Here is a 14586-nt window from a genome sequence, read left to right as displayed (position 1 = left end):
GCTACTAATACAAACGTAAACTCTTAAAATCTTACCTTTCCACATAAATACTTTTGCTGGTTCCCAAAGCATATAAGCTAGTCAAAATTCTGTAGCATGACACTTGTACATCTTCCACTAAGGAAAAAGAAAATTTCATTTGAAAAACACATTTGTTATTTATTCATTGTGAGAAAGTTTAGGCTAAAAACAAAATTCCACATTAAAGGCATACAAATATTTTAACATTTGAAAAAAGAAATGTAAGTACAAATAGACATGCAAAAAGAACTATAAATACTTTTGCTTAAACAAAATTCTAAGGAACTGAAAGTCTGCTAAAGAATTGTGCTCTGGGGCCTCCCCTGGTGGCACAGCAGTTGAGCCCTGGGCTGCGAAGCTGCCCTAAGCCTCTGAAGTGCTGGTTCCATCCCCTGCCACTGGCGAGGGTCCCACATGGCGTGACAGACCTCTCCTGCCATGCCCGCTGCTCCCCTCAGCAATGCACTTCGTCAGTCTGCCTGTTCTGTTCCCCACTCTGGCTCTGGTGAATTCTCTCACCCTCCCGCACCTCTGACTATACCCGGTGCTTGTATAAATAAATAAATCTTTCAAAAAAAAAAAAAAGAATTGTGCTCTGGTTATTCAGAACATTATGAGGAACAAATTGTTTACATATTGTTTATGTATTTTTCCGGCATATGAATAAAGGATTTCTTCAAGAATAAGACTAAGTCCAACAATATCTGGAAGGATGTGTAGATTGATTCCTGTTCCAAAGGTATATAAATGCTGTATCTTTTATTCTAACTCTCAAATGAACAAGAATAAGAATGGGAAAGGACAAAGTATGTTAATTATTTCTGGAAATTATCTGACATCAAGGCTTAAGTCACTCTAAGCACTTTTGAAGTAGAAAATCAAATAAAGCCATATAAAAATCTATAAGGTATATAAAAAAGGCAAGGAAGTCAAAGAACCTTGGATTTCTAATTTCAACTCTGCTATGATTTCCTGGAGGAAACACCCTGACATGAATGGAGAGCTAATCCTTGTCCTCTGATTGTCCTTGTCCACACTGCACAGCAAGAAATGCTCTACAGGTTCAAATAAATGCCTGGCAAGTATAATTATTTTATTCACTGAGTAACATAGGCTAGGTTTTTAAGGGATGCAGTCTAGGAGACCTACAATGCTGACAGTCTGTAGTCAGGACTCAGATGACTGACAAGGACTCATATGTTGTCTCACATTTCTATCAGCAGGAGATCAGGAAATTAGAACAGGTCATGTGCTATTATGGTCCATATAACCTTATGCATTCTTGGAAAATTTTTAATAATTACAGAATTCCAATCCAAAACAAATGATGAAGTCTCTCAAGAAGAATAGAATGGAACTTATAAACAGGAGATATTCGAGCCATCCTGGTACACCAATAAATTTAGAGAGGGACTGTCTCAGTAGTCTTCCTATTTGTTGTTGGCATAGCCTGTGGAAACAATCTGCATTGACTCAATAATTTGAAAACATCTAATGTTGCATATTATATAATAAAACCACATTAAAAATCCCCATGGAAAGAGACAACATAGAGCAAATTCTACAACTTGCACTTAAATGATGAGGATGATTGCCTAAAACCACATGCTTTTTGGTCCCTTCTGTGAATCCATATGACTCAAAATAGAGATAGATGTAACCATTTCTTTTTCTGTAACTCAAATGTCAACTTACAGTGTAAGTTGACAACTTGCAAAAATATAAGCATTTTAACAAATATGAAATGCTTGAGTAACCCAGATGTGTTTTTTTTACAATTTCTGATTGAACTATTTAAATAACGAAACTCTAAGTAACAGGTTTACATACATATTAGATCTTCTCCGAACTGATGCTGGCCAATATGCTCAAATAATGATGACAGCATTGGCAACAGTGCCACCGTGGTATAATTGATAATCTGAGTAACACCTTTGGGTTGGTTTCTGGTGTGGGTGAACTGGCCCTGCTTAAGGTTCTCCATCGTCTTCTCCAGGTCCTCCGCAGCATTGTCCAGAAATGCCCTGAGTGCACTTTTGACAGTCTCCAGGCCAGTCTTCATTACAGTCCTAAGAAATAAACAAGGGGGAATTTATCCCTTGTAAGAGGAGCAAGTGAAACCAAATAAAACAGGCTTCTAATTTATGCTTATTTGTTCATTGTAACATTCACCCTGTCAATTAATTTTTTTAAATCCATGCTCAAATTGTTTAAATTTAATTAATTTATAGCAGTATTGCTCTATTAATACATAACCTTTCCTAAATGGTTTCACTGCCAACTCAGCACCTCAGTGCCAAGGGTACTGTTAATGCTTTATGTTTTCATGAATGGTTTAAATTTTAATAATAGTTGTTTTATAATTGATAGTAGTGCGTTAATTCCAAATTCAACACAATTTGAATATTTCCTGAGGATTAGAGTGTGAAAGAAAATTTAATGTCGCCTAAATCCAGTTTCTAAATGATAGAGATATTTTAAGTGTAGCAATAGAGTCTCTTCTAAATAAGTCTCTGAAGGTTGAACTTTGTTCAACAGGAAGTAATGCTACTATTTCTATTAAGAAATGAAGGTGTATAGTGGACTCTCTTCATTTATATTCCAAAACACCTTAAATTTTTAATCATGAAAATGTATAATCAAGGAATATTTTGGAATATTCTGTGGAGAGATATTTTTGGAGCTTATATTTAGATTTATCCTAGAATATAAATAAATTAAATTTATGGCTTAAAGGCTAAATCAATCATGTAAATGAACTGATTTTGTATCTATTGATTATGTTGGCTTTTTGGCCATGAGAGAGAAGGGCACAATAAGAAGTTTGCAGACTTTGAATTGCTCAACATCCCTATTTAATTTTCAATCTTAAGCTTCATTTTACTCATCTGTAAAACTCATGCTTCATATAAAGTTAAATTTTCTAAGCTTAGAGCATAAGTACTTTACCTAGAAGTTAATAAGACCTCTAGAGTTACAGCTTGCCATTATGACTTCTCGTGACATTATTTCTAATATGAGCCTCAGTTACATACCTAACTGCTACGAAAATTACTTGGATTGTAAATAACAACCTATATAAAATCATATTAAAATGCCGTTGTATTAGTAAATTTATAAGATTTTCTTTCCACCTACACTAAAGTCTTTAATTACAAAGAATAAAATCAAGGCATGAGGTCCTTTTAGATATCCCTATATCACTACATATGCATTTATTTACAAATAAATGTATTCACTTACCTTGCATCCAAAGTCTGACCCAAAATATGGAGACAGTTGACAATTGATGTTGCATCATTTCCTAAAGAAGAAACAAAACACTGTATAAATTGTGCCGAGAATTTCCCAGTGTTCCTTTTTATTAGTATTTGTATTTCAAAAGTTAGTCAATGGCACAAATCAATAATAATAACTCAATTAAAAAGATTTTTTAATAATCAAGTTTAAACTCATGCAGTTTTTCTGCTTAAAAGTGATTATGCAAATGTAAGTAGAAAAGCAATAAAGCATTTCTCATCAAATAGCTGACATACTCAAGAAGCATTCAAAGCACTATACCAGGCTGAAAAGCTTTAACTGAATTCTTAAACTATATTCCCCTCCCATACTCGATTTAAATAGTTTTGTTTGTCAACTTTTTAAGTCAGCTCATATCCCTTATGAAGTGAGGTGGGCTAAAAGACTAATACATTTAATTCTATTTTAATTACATAAAGTGTCTCTGTTTTCTTACTGTATTTAATCGTATCAAGAAGAATTAATTTGTTGAGTTCAACTGCCTGAAGAATACTTAGCTTACCTAAATTTTGTTCATCTTTGGTGAAAAAGAAGCACCAAACTAACATGCCAAAAAGCATCAGAGGCTGAAGAAGTTAAGTGTTTCTCTTATAAGATATTTGAAATGGGGATAACTCCTTGAAAGATGGACTTCACTCATTTTGATGGCCACATTTTGCCAGAAAGTACAAAAAAATGAATTTTACAATTACTTATATTTTACTTTGTGATAAGGAGATACAGAACAGTAAATAAATAAAACAATAAATTCAAAGTAACAAGGTAATTTAACCACTCAAAATATAATTTGACATTATCATTTCCTCCTTCTATACTTTCCTATTTATAATATATAATTGGTCATTTTCTGGCTCCTGAGATTAACAACACTTATTTGGGTAGAGGTTTTTATACTACTTTAGTATGTTATATTCTATATACAAAGTATTCTAAAATAAATGAATTAAATATACATGGAAATTACTAAAAGGAATGAATTAAATATATATGGAAATTCATAATTTCCTTAGAGTGCAGATAAGCCACTTTAGTGATATGGTACAAAAAGAAAAAAAAAAGATATTCATTGCTGAGACTGAATTATTTAAGAAAATGTTTTATACATCTATGCTTCAAAACTCAGAATTTCCATTAATAATGAAGACAAAATCAGCAGAATTTATTATGTCCTACTCTAATGACTAGCTGTCCTAGCACTAATATAACCCCTAGAAGAACTATTCATTTAATTATTCATTCACTTAATAAATATGCTAAATGCCATGTACTCTCAATCTCCACTAATGAGAAAAATAGAACTATCATGGTAAATGTTTTTAAATGGAGAATGAACCATTTATTAAACAAACAAATAAATGTAACACACTATTGGGTCATAATAAAATAATACACAGTATAGAATAGGGTTAGTACAACTAATAAAGTACAATTAATAAAGCACTGAGGGGAGTAGTCATGAGACTCTCTCCAAGAAGGTGGCATTTGAGGCAATATTTGAATAAAGTGAAGGAAAGTACTGTGTATATCTGTGAGAGAAGACCGAAGGGGAGGAAATGGAAAGGCTCTGAGGCAGACAGTTTTCCAGGTTCCAGGCAAGGACACCTAAGTGACTGATGGGAGCAGATTTGGGGAAAAGGAGCATATGAGGTAGAGAGGAGGGAAGGAGCCAGGTTCTAGAATGTGGCAACTAAAGCCAAGCACATTGGATTTTTCAAAAGAGCAACAGATTTTGAACAGGATGGGATCTGATTTGTATTTTTAAAGGATTAACTCACAATGTGCAAAATTCTGGAGGAGTAGAAGTTAGTTAAGAAGCTACCATAGTAGTCTAAAATCAGAGGATTTATGATGGTAAATTTGGATTAGGATATTAGCAGTGAAGAAATTACAAGTGCATTTTAAGTATTTACTTGTGGATTGAATGTGAGGTGAGAAGGAAAGGAATCAAAGACAGCTCTAAGATTGTCCAAGAGAGCAATTGTATGAGCCATTGGGTGAACGGCAATATGATTTAGTGATGTGGAGAGAGCACCAGGGATGAGTAGAACGTGGGAGGAAAGGAGAGGTGAGTGTTGTGTCCTTCTGCTTTCAAGAGGGTCAGTGTGACAGACTTATTCACCTCAGGTAAAAATTCAGAATAGACAATTAATACAAAAATCTGCAGTGAAGGGAAAAGATCTGAGTTGTAGCTGTATATTTGGGCACCATAAGCAGATAGTTAATTTATAAATCATGGGCCTGAATGAAATTAGGCATCATGAGCATAAATATAGGAAAAAGAGACCCTCAGTGGTTGGAGTTGTAAATGAGGAGGATACAGCATGAAAAAAATGATAAAGAGAAGGCCAGGAGGAAGAAAGAACACAAGGAATGTGTATGAGGCTCACGGAGCTATTACTTCGCAACAAATCAAAGGCCATGTTCCTCACTCCTCTAGAGCACACAGTTCTTTTCCACTCCCTTTTCCTTCCATTCTATTGTTTCTTAGAATAGATGATCCCTGTCCTCTTTACAGAGATTACCCATGCCTTTTTCCAAAAGAATGGCCAGGGTTATTTTAAACATCCATACAGATAAGCTCATGAGGCTGGATTTTTGTTTATTTTGTTCCCTGATCTAACCCAGCACCTACAACAGTGTCCGACAATACAACAGACACTTAAATATTTGTGGCATGACGGTGGGACATGGGTAAGAAATAGCATCAGTGGCCAGACCAGTTCTGTGGGTCAAATGAAAATGTGTAAGGTGAATAAGCAATTTCTGTGATTGGTAAAGTTACAAATGGTAAATTCCATGATGAATCTACACATTTTGGGATACTCCAGATCAGATGTAATACAACTTTAAGTGGAAATATCTCAATTAAAAAAAAAAAAAAAAAGGGCCTCCCCGGTGGTGCAGTGGTTTTTGCGCAGCGCAATGAAACTGTCAGCTGTGAAGCTGCCTCTGCAGCACGGATTTGATTCCCAGCTGGCCAGAGAGAGTCCCACATGGCGCTGCAGACCTCTCAGGCCTCGCCCACTGCTCCCCTCAGAAGTATCTTTGGTCCGTCTGGCTCTTCTGCTCCCTGCTCTGGCTCTGGTGAATCCTCTCACCCTCCCGCGCCTCTGACTGTACCTTAGTTCTTGTATAAATAAATACATCTTAAAAAATAATAAAAATAATAAATAAATAAATAAACAAACAAACAATGATGGTAAAAGGACCCTAAGGAATGCTTGAAAAGTTTTAATTGAATTTTCAACATTTTAATGTGTAGAACAAGCAAGAATATTATTTCTATAAATATGTGTGAAAGTCCAATAGTCTTGAAGTAATTAAAAAATGTACTTAATAAGGTTTTTAAAGAGTAAGAATATTGTCATAATCAGAAATTTCATCATGCTATTAGAAAGGACAGGAAGGGTTAGTGAGAGTGTAGTACAATGGAACAACTTGGGGTGATGGTTGTACTTATGTAATTAACTGTGTATAGTTGCTTCACTGCTTTGCATAGTATAAAACCAAAAATTTGATACTTTTCAACTCAAGGGTTTCTCAAAGATCAAGCTATATCCCTTGTCTTTCAAACATACCTCTCATTAGTTCATAACTTGGAGAAACATTTATGATTTGTCTATCTGTCAATGTGTGTGTGTGTGTGTGTGTGTGTGTTAAAATCACAGCTAACACTTGAGTCCAACAACAGCAAGCAATGGGATTTTTAAACATTGTAACAATTCTTAAAAAATAACACAACTCACTAAAATAATAAATATAACAAAGTTAAAATTGATGGTCAAAATATCCTTTTTGTACTCTAAGCGCGAGTTACATTTTTTTCTATATAAAGCTTCCATAATGCAGGCATTTTCAATGTTATCCAAAATCTTATCCTGCATCAAGCATCATTTCTATCTTGTAATCTGAATATAACTAGCAGTCTCAGATGCTGACTCTCCTTCCCTGAGGACAGCCACACAGTCATTCTCATTTTGAGTCTCGCTCTCCAATTTCCTGATGTGATTCTGACAACAATATCTCATGGTATTCCTTCTCTTAAGAAATGATTAATCCTGGCAGAATTCTTACTAATGTGAAAGGAAATTCTGCCAGAAGACAGAAATTTCTCTGAAATTAAGAGCAGGTAGAGGACAATGAGGAGTGACAATGACTATATTACTCCCGAAGCCTCTGATATCAAAAAGAACAAAATTATTGATTCCCTAATATAGAAATTTCAGTTAAACCAAGAACATAATTTAGAAATTATATTTACTCATGTCTCAAAGTCAGGAAATTCTCTCATAGTGCTATGTTCCAATGGGGGAAAAAAATATCTGTATTGCTCTAAGGCTATCTTCTATTTGAATATTTCTGACATAATCCTATCTCTTCATAAGAAATAAGTTATTTTTCAATGCAGCATGTATAATAAGTTAAATCCAGGAAACACTTGTCTTTGCTGTGTATACTTTTGTAAAACTATAGATATTTTAAGTTAGGTAAAGACATTAATCATTCTTTAGTGATCAATAGCAATAATTAGCAACATAGCAGATTAATACGAGTGAACCATTACATTCTCAATATAATGACACCAAATTCTCAAATATGCACTATCCTGAGAAATTCTTAATATTTTAAATGGTTTTCCTTTCATCATATGTGTCCTATTAAATAACACAAGCCCAATGTGAATCTTTCTATGGATAATACACATATCAACTTTCTAGTATCTTCTGATACAAGAGCAGTCCTCATTTAAATATATGAATGTTATTTTTGGTGGGGAAGGAGGGAGCTAATGGAAGTATCGACATAAACTTAGTCACTAATTTTTTAATCAGGAAGAGATATTAATAGATTTCACTGTATCCCTTCACTAACAAAATTCTTCAAACATAAATTAAAATTTATGTACCAGTTTAAATCAAGTGTATTCAGCTGGGGAAGGGAGTAGCAAATATTATAACAAAAATTACCATTTCACTTAAATACATGATGATTTGTTCAAAATTTCTGTGACCAATATTGGAGTTGAATTAATGGTGCTAAATCCTGACTTCTCAAGTCATTTGAGGTCAAACCAGGAGAAACATCCATCGGTGTATGAAACACATTGGTGTTATGAAACGCTTCTTTACTCCAGGTATTCCTAGAAGTCTCCCTCATGAAATTAGGTAATTTGCCAGTAATTCTGGGGAGTAGCTAGGCAATATACTATCTCATTAACACATGAAAAATTCACGAGAATTTTACTTTTCAATGTAAGGGTCCTAAGTGTTTTCATGGACTATAAAGGAATTAAAAATACAATTCTCACATATTTTGGTATAACTGAATACTACATTTAAAAAAATAACCTCAATCAAAATAAAAGTTTGGATTATTTATGAATGTAAGAACTAAATTGATAGCACTTAATGCATATTTGTAAGCATCTACTTACTTATATTCTCCATTATAGACTTCTTGAAGACAGGACGGGTTGGTTCATTCATTCAATAATCAAATATTTATAAAATGCCAACTTTGTGTCTGTCAGGTTCCTGCTAGGCACTGAGGGTATAGTTATCTCTCAAAGAGTTGAGAGTTGAGACAGCAATGGATGTTAATCTAGCTCTATCATCTATGAGATGAATGAAAGGTATAGAACTCTAAGAATGTTATAATAGCAGGAGGGAGTAAAATCAGGGAGATCAGGGAAGGTCTTCCTCATAGATCAATGCTTGGGTTGAAATCTGAAATGTTAGCAGTTTACATCATTGTGAGTGTGAGGAATGGCAGAGCAACTCAAGCATGTGCAGAAACAATGGGCAAAAAGAAACACATCACTTTCAAGAAGCAAAGAGAAGTCAATTAAGCTGAAATCTAGTGTGCATAAGAGAACTCACTGAGAAATAAGAATGGAGCGGAAATCAGGATAGACTATGAAACAGTACTGTGGCTCCATTAAGGATTATGATCTTTATTCTAAAGAAAGGGAAAGCTGCACAATATGCAGGAGTGGACTATGAAAGAATTTTAAGATGTGATTATTGTAGAGCACAATGTAGAAAGACAAGAGGAGATTCAGAAAGAACAGTTAGTATCCTCTTGGAGGAGTACAGAAAGATACCTGGAGATTGGCTTGGGTATTAGCAGCAAGCAGAGAGGGGAAAAAAAATCATCTTCTATCGTCATAGCCTGCTTCACATGTAGCAGACACATAGTAACTGTTTATTAAATGAATGCATAAAATGAATGTCATTAAGGTATTCGATTTTTCACTTGTAAAATAAAGCTCTTAAAAACTCCTAATACACATACAACTGTGCCACTATCTCCATTTCTATTAGAATATTAGTTACTCACTACAGATGACTGAAAGGTTTAAATAGGATCTAATAGGAGGGCTTATGTAGTCTCTTGAAAATATTAAACAAAAATGAACAATGATATAAAAAACATATATATATATATAAGTAAATGTAAAAAAAGGAAAAGTAGGGAGAAATCATGGTATTAAAAATCAATATTCTCCACTGGGTCCTTAAAAATGGCAAATGCAATACTTGTCACTATTGACCTGCCTGGGTCCTAATCATATCCTAACTAATTTCCCAAAATTTGACTCCACCAACTAACTTACAACCCTAGCAAGCACCTCAGAATTCAAATGGGAAGCTCATAAATAAATAAGATATTGTTTTTTGTATTCTTTATCACTGTTCCCATAAAACATTTTAATGAATACACAGAATTACTGTTGTGAGAAATGCAGCTTGTTCCTCTTTTCAAAAATTCTCACCTTTTTCTAATATAAAATGAAATGGTTTAAAGGCCTCAAAAGTAATATATGAGGTATAAAAACAATCTCTTTAATACTTAGATAATATGTTTCAATGTATAGGAAATACTTTAAAGTAGATAAAAAATATGCAATGACAATGCAGTCCCAGTTTGGGAACTTCTCATTTTATATATCAGAAAAAAAATGTCAATTAGAGATGAGATTTGGAGATATAAGCACAATGGGGTAGCCAGTTTTGAATAAATATTCCATTACTCATCAAACCCAGCTCGACATAGTTAGCACCTCCATTATAAATGTTTTATCTCAATGCTCCTCTTTTGTCTCTAGTCCCAACTTCCTGACATGTTTGAGGCTACTATGCTTCTCTTTACATCTTTCACATTTACTCATGGGGACAAAATCCATGTATTTCTTTGTTGACCTCAACTTTCGATTCTAGTCTTAATTCATTCTTAGTTTAGGTCATGAATATTATTTTTTAACTAAGTCTGCATAAGAGAAGCATTTTGATCATCCACTTATTGTCTGCCAGAATAAAGAAAAATGATATAATATAAAGGTTGGGAAAGGAAAAAAAAATAAGAGATTAATATGACTGTATATAAAGAACCTATATATATATGCTATTATATATGCATATATGCTATATATATGCCTCTTGTTCAAACCATATATATATATATATATATATATATATACACACACACACATATATATATATGCTATTAGTTCTCTATCTTGGAAAATCCTCAATGGCACAGATGATACTCAAAAAGTAAATGCTTTTATTATCCCACTTGCATTCCATTGTGGAGATGGTTAGGTATTAAAGGCTTCACTGTACATATACTTTAGTTTTTTTTAAAGATTTATTTATACAAGAACTGGGGTACAGTCAGAGGCACGGGAAGATGAGAGAATTCACCAGAGACAAAGCAGGGAGCAGAACAAGCAGATAGACCGAAGACACTGCTGAAGGGAGCAGCGGGCGTGACAGGAGAGGTCTGCCGCACCATGTGGGAGTCTCCCTGGCCAGGCAGGAATGGAACCCACGCCACAGACAGCTTCACAGCATGGTGCTCAACCCGCTGCGCCACCGGGGAGGCCCTGTACATATACTTTAAATGGTCAACTTTCCTAGTTTAGTTTATGTGATAGGATTGACTGAAATAAAAGATGTACAAATAAGACTAGGAATAGTTTTGAAAGATACAATAGTTTGAAATATGTAAGGCTGCAGTTTACATAGTACTTGAACATTCATTATCTCACATCAATGATCCATGCAACAGATCTCAGATTAGTAGTTATTTTAACCTATTTTGAAAATGAAAAATGAAAGGGCCAAATTAGTTTTGCCTCTTGTTCAAACCATTCATCTGACTTAGTTACAAATATAGGACTGTCATTTAGGTTTTCCAATTCAGAGCTTACTATTCTCTCCAGGATGTCATATTAGTGTATTAAGCCAGTTTATAATTTTGATACATAAAGTTTTAAAACTCTACAATTTATATATTCTAATAATTTGACAAATCTGTTTTAGATTATGTTCAAGTAATAAGGGCCTATGAAATTTGTATTATTTTACAAGCAAATGCCAAAGCAAATTTGAAACAATAATAACAGACACTAGAATAATACATACAATGCAAAAAAGTATGCTTTTGAGGTGATGCATAGTAGCTCACCAATAAATTCTTGCTAAAAGTAAATAGAATTTAAAGGCTAAGAAATACAAAATACAATGCTTAAATGGAATGTTAGAATCACACAGAGATGTAATGGCTATTAAAGTTTAGTTCTTCTATCCTGATAGGTATGACAAATTATATTACTCATTTATCTTCAATTACTAACCCTAATTAATATATTCCAAAAATAGGTTAAGAAAGAGACAAAATTAATCCATGGTTAATGGAAGCTCTTTTGCACAAATGTATAAATTGGAAAATGTCACCATGGAGGCTAGGAATGTTCTATGTTGTGGCCTGAGCAAATATGTGCAGTATGTAAAATTCTATCCAGCTGGGTCATCAAGCTGTCCTTCAAATGTATATACTTTCCTGTATGTATGTCCTTAAGACTTATATACTTTCCTTTCCTCAAATTAAAAAAAAAATATATATAGTAAGCTATAACATAGGAAACCAAGAATTTAAAGTATGTAAGAATTTAGAAATGGCACAACAGAAAGTACTATAATGCTCACTAATAAGAATGAAAAAATCTGCAGCTGAGAAGTGGGGTCCCATCAGAGAAGGTTAAAGAGTACATGAAAATTATGTCCAAACAATTTCCATAGAAACTTTTCAATGCCAATGACAATTCAAACAAAAGCCAGTCAAGTAGAAATTGTTCTGAAGAAAATTTCCCCATTAATTTTGGATAATTGAAACATTAAGGCAAAATTCAGGCAACTTACATGAAATATAACTTAATTACTATATTTAAGAACAGCAAATGCTTAATATAATAATATTAGAAATTAAATACAGCATTAAGTAATTATATCCAGACACTCATTTTTCTAAAAAAATTTAATACAAAAAACTTAAAAATGATTGCACACACACAGACACACACACCTATTCTTCAGTTTATTCACTGGGTATTTAATAGCAATGACTTCATCCTTAGCTTTCTCTGTAAATGGAATTGAACTTAGAATATCTCTATCAACATGCTAAAGGATTACTATGGAAATTTTCCTGACACTGTCTCAAAAATCTATAGATAGTAGGGCTAAAATTTGTTTTGGTGGTTTATAAAAGCAGATGCAGGAAAGTGTAAAACACAAATTCTGCTAATAGAGGCCTCAAGCCCCAGGGCAAGGAGAGCCTCCTGTGGAGAGTGGGCCACCATCCTACAGGGCTCCCTGGAAGCAGGTGCTCAGGAAAGTGGACGCCAGTTACATGACTTCTCAGAAACAAGCAAAAACTGACTACGGAATGAGTGGTGCTACAACAGTCACCTTGGCCTCACTGTCTCCACTATGAAGCTCCAGTGTCTGGAATGCAGTAGATATGCAAATCTGTAGTCAAGAGTATTAAAATATAGGTGCAGTTAAAATTCTTTCATTTATAACAGCTTATTATTTAATCTATTAAAGATGACCAACACAAATACAAGAATTCAAGGGCCCAGGTTTGCTTTATCCCATGAAAATAAAATATGGCAGGATCTGCCATTTTCATTCATTTGCTCTTTGATAATATAACCTTTTGATTTTCAAATGTGTTTTGGACTAGTAGAGAAAAGTTACAGCCTTCAATTTCACCATAGATAATGCTACTTATAAACAACCCCAAGAATCTTATCTTGGCCTATGACCACCATGCATACAGCCATGCAAACATGCATTCGTGCAACATAGCAGCACACAACACAGTGCAAAAATGGCAAAGAAAACCAAGTGATGGCCATGCTAGTATTTTTTTCAAGGGTCTCCTTACCAAATAGTGAAATCCTATGCCTGACAAGAACTCCAAGTTTGCAGAATAGGCTGAAGACAAAGAAAAACAAAAGAGAAAAGGGAAAGGGGAAGGGAAGGTAGAAAAGACAGGGAGAAATTAAAATAAAATAAAAAAAGAAGAAAAAAGAAAAATAAACAGCTGATATATGAGCCGGAAAAGCAACATGATGTCACGCAGAAAGAATCAATTCTCTGAGCAGAATGTGGAGTAAAGGTATTAAAGAAAGAGTCTTGAGTGCATATCTTTAACAAACATGGTTAAAAAAGCACATATTATAAGTAAAGGAACAAAAAAAAATTTGAAAGCAAAGCTAATTAATATAAAAGCAATCTATATGAACTCCACAAAAATATAACTACTGAAGAACCACAAGGGAAAATTTGATTTGATGTACCCAAATGCACCACTGACATTCTAGAATGTATTTAATTTTGTAGTTGTTGCTGTTGTCGTTGTTGTTATGGACATTACTAACAACAGAAGTATGTTGCTTTGGTAATAAAATATTACGTCACATGAACTTTTCATCTTCCCAAACTTGACCAACCCCTTCCACATATACCAAAATATCCAATGAATTTGAACACAGTGAGGTAGAAGACAGTCTTTGAACAACTCATAATCACTCAAAGAAAAACATTACAGTGTGATCACTTAAAGAAAGATATCTTAATGCTAATGCATGGGTTGAGCATTTTCTTAACTCCTCCAGAGCAAGTCCCTTGGTATTTGTGCCCTTCCTGGTGATTGGTAATGGGAGAATCCAAGTAATGGGGAGGGCAGGGGCCTTGATTCAGCATGGCAGCACTGCTATGCACTAACTCTCATCTGACCCCAGGAGCTGGGCAATACCTACTAGACCTATCTTGTGACCCAGCCTCAGTCTGATGGGTTCCTTGCTGGTCCCTCTTTTGAGAAATACCCTTTACTCACCTCTACGCTACATTCCCTACTAGTCATCCCTCAGGATTCAACTCAGGATGTGTTTATTCCAAAGAGACTTTCTTA

At 34.2% G+C, this 14586-nt stretch overlaps 1 protein-coding gene across 1 annotated transcript in view; it reads right to left on the bottom strand.

The window, feature by feature from the left end:
- Positions 1-14586, bottom strand: part of RYR2 (ryanodine receptor 2) — a gene marked incomplete at both ends in the record, with an annotated part of 627990 nt that overhangs the window by 116805 nt on the left and 496599 nt on the right. The window contains 4 exon segments of the mRNA XM_084254295.1: positions 36-117; positions 1852-2090; positions 3265-3325; positions 13558-13607. Of these exon segments, the coding sequence (XP_084110421.1) occupies positions 36-117; positions 1852-2090; positions 3265-3325; positions 13558-13607 (432 nt within the window).

The sequence above is a fragment of the Talpa europaea genome (genome assembly GCF_964194135.1).
Source record: "Talpa europaea genome assembly, chromosome: 14".
NCBI lineage: Eukaryota > Metazoa > Chordata > Mammalia > Eulipotyphla > Talpidae > Talpa > Talpa europaea.
The sequence above is the reverse complement of the archived record's forward strand: the minus strand, read 5'-3'. Positions and strand labels throughout refer to the sequence as shown.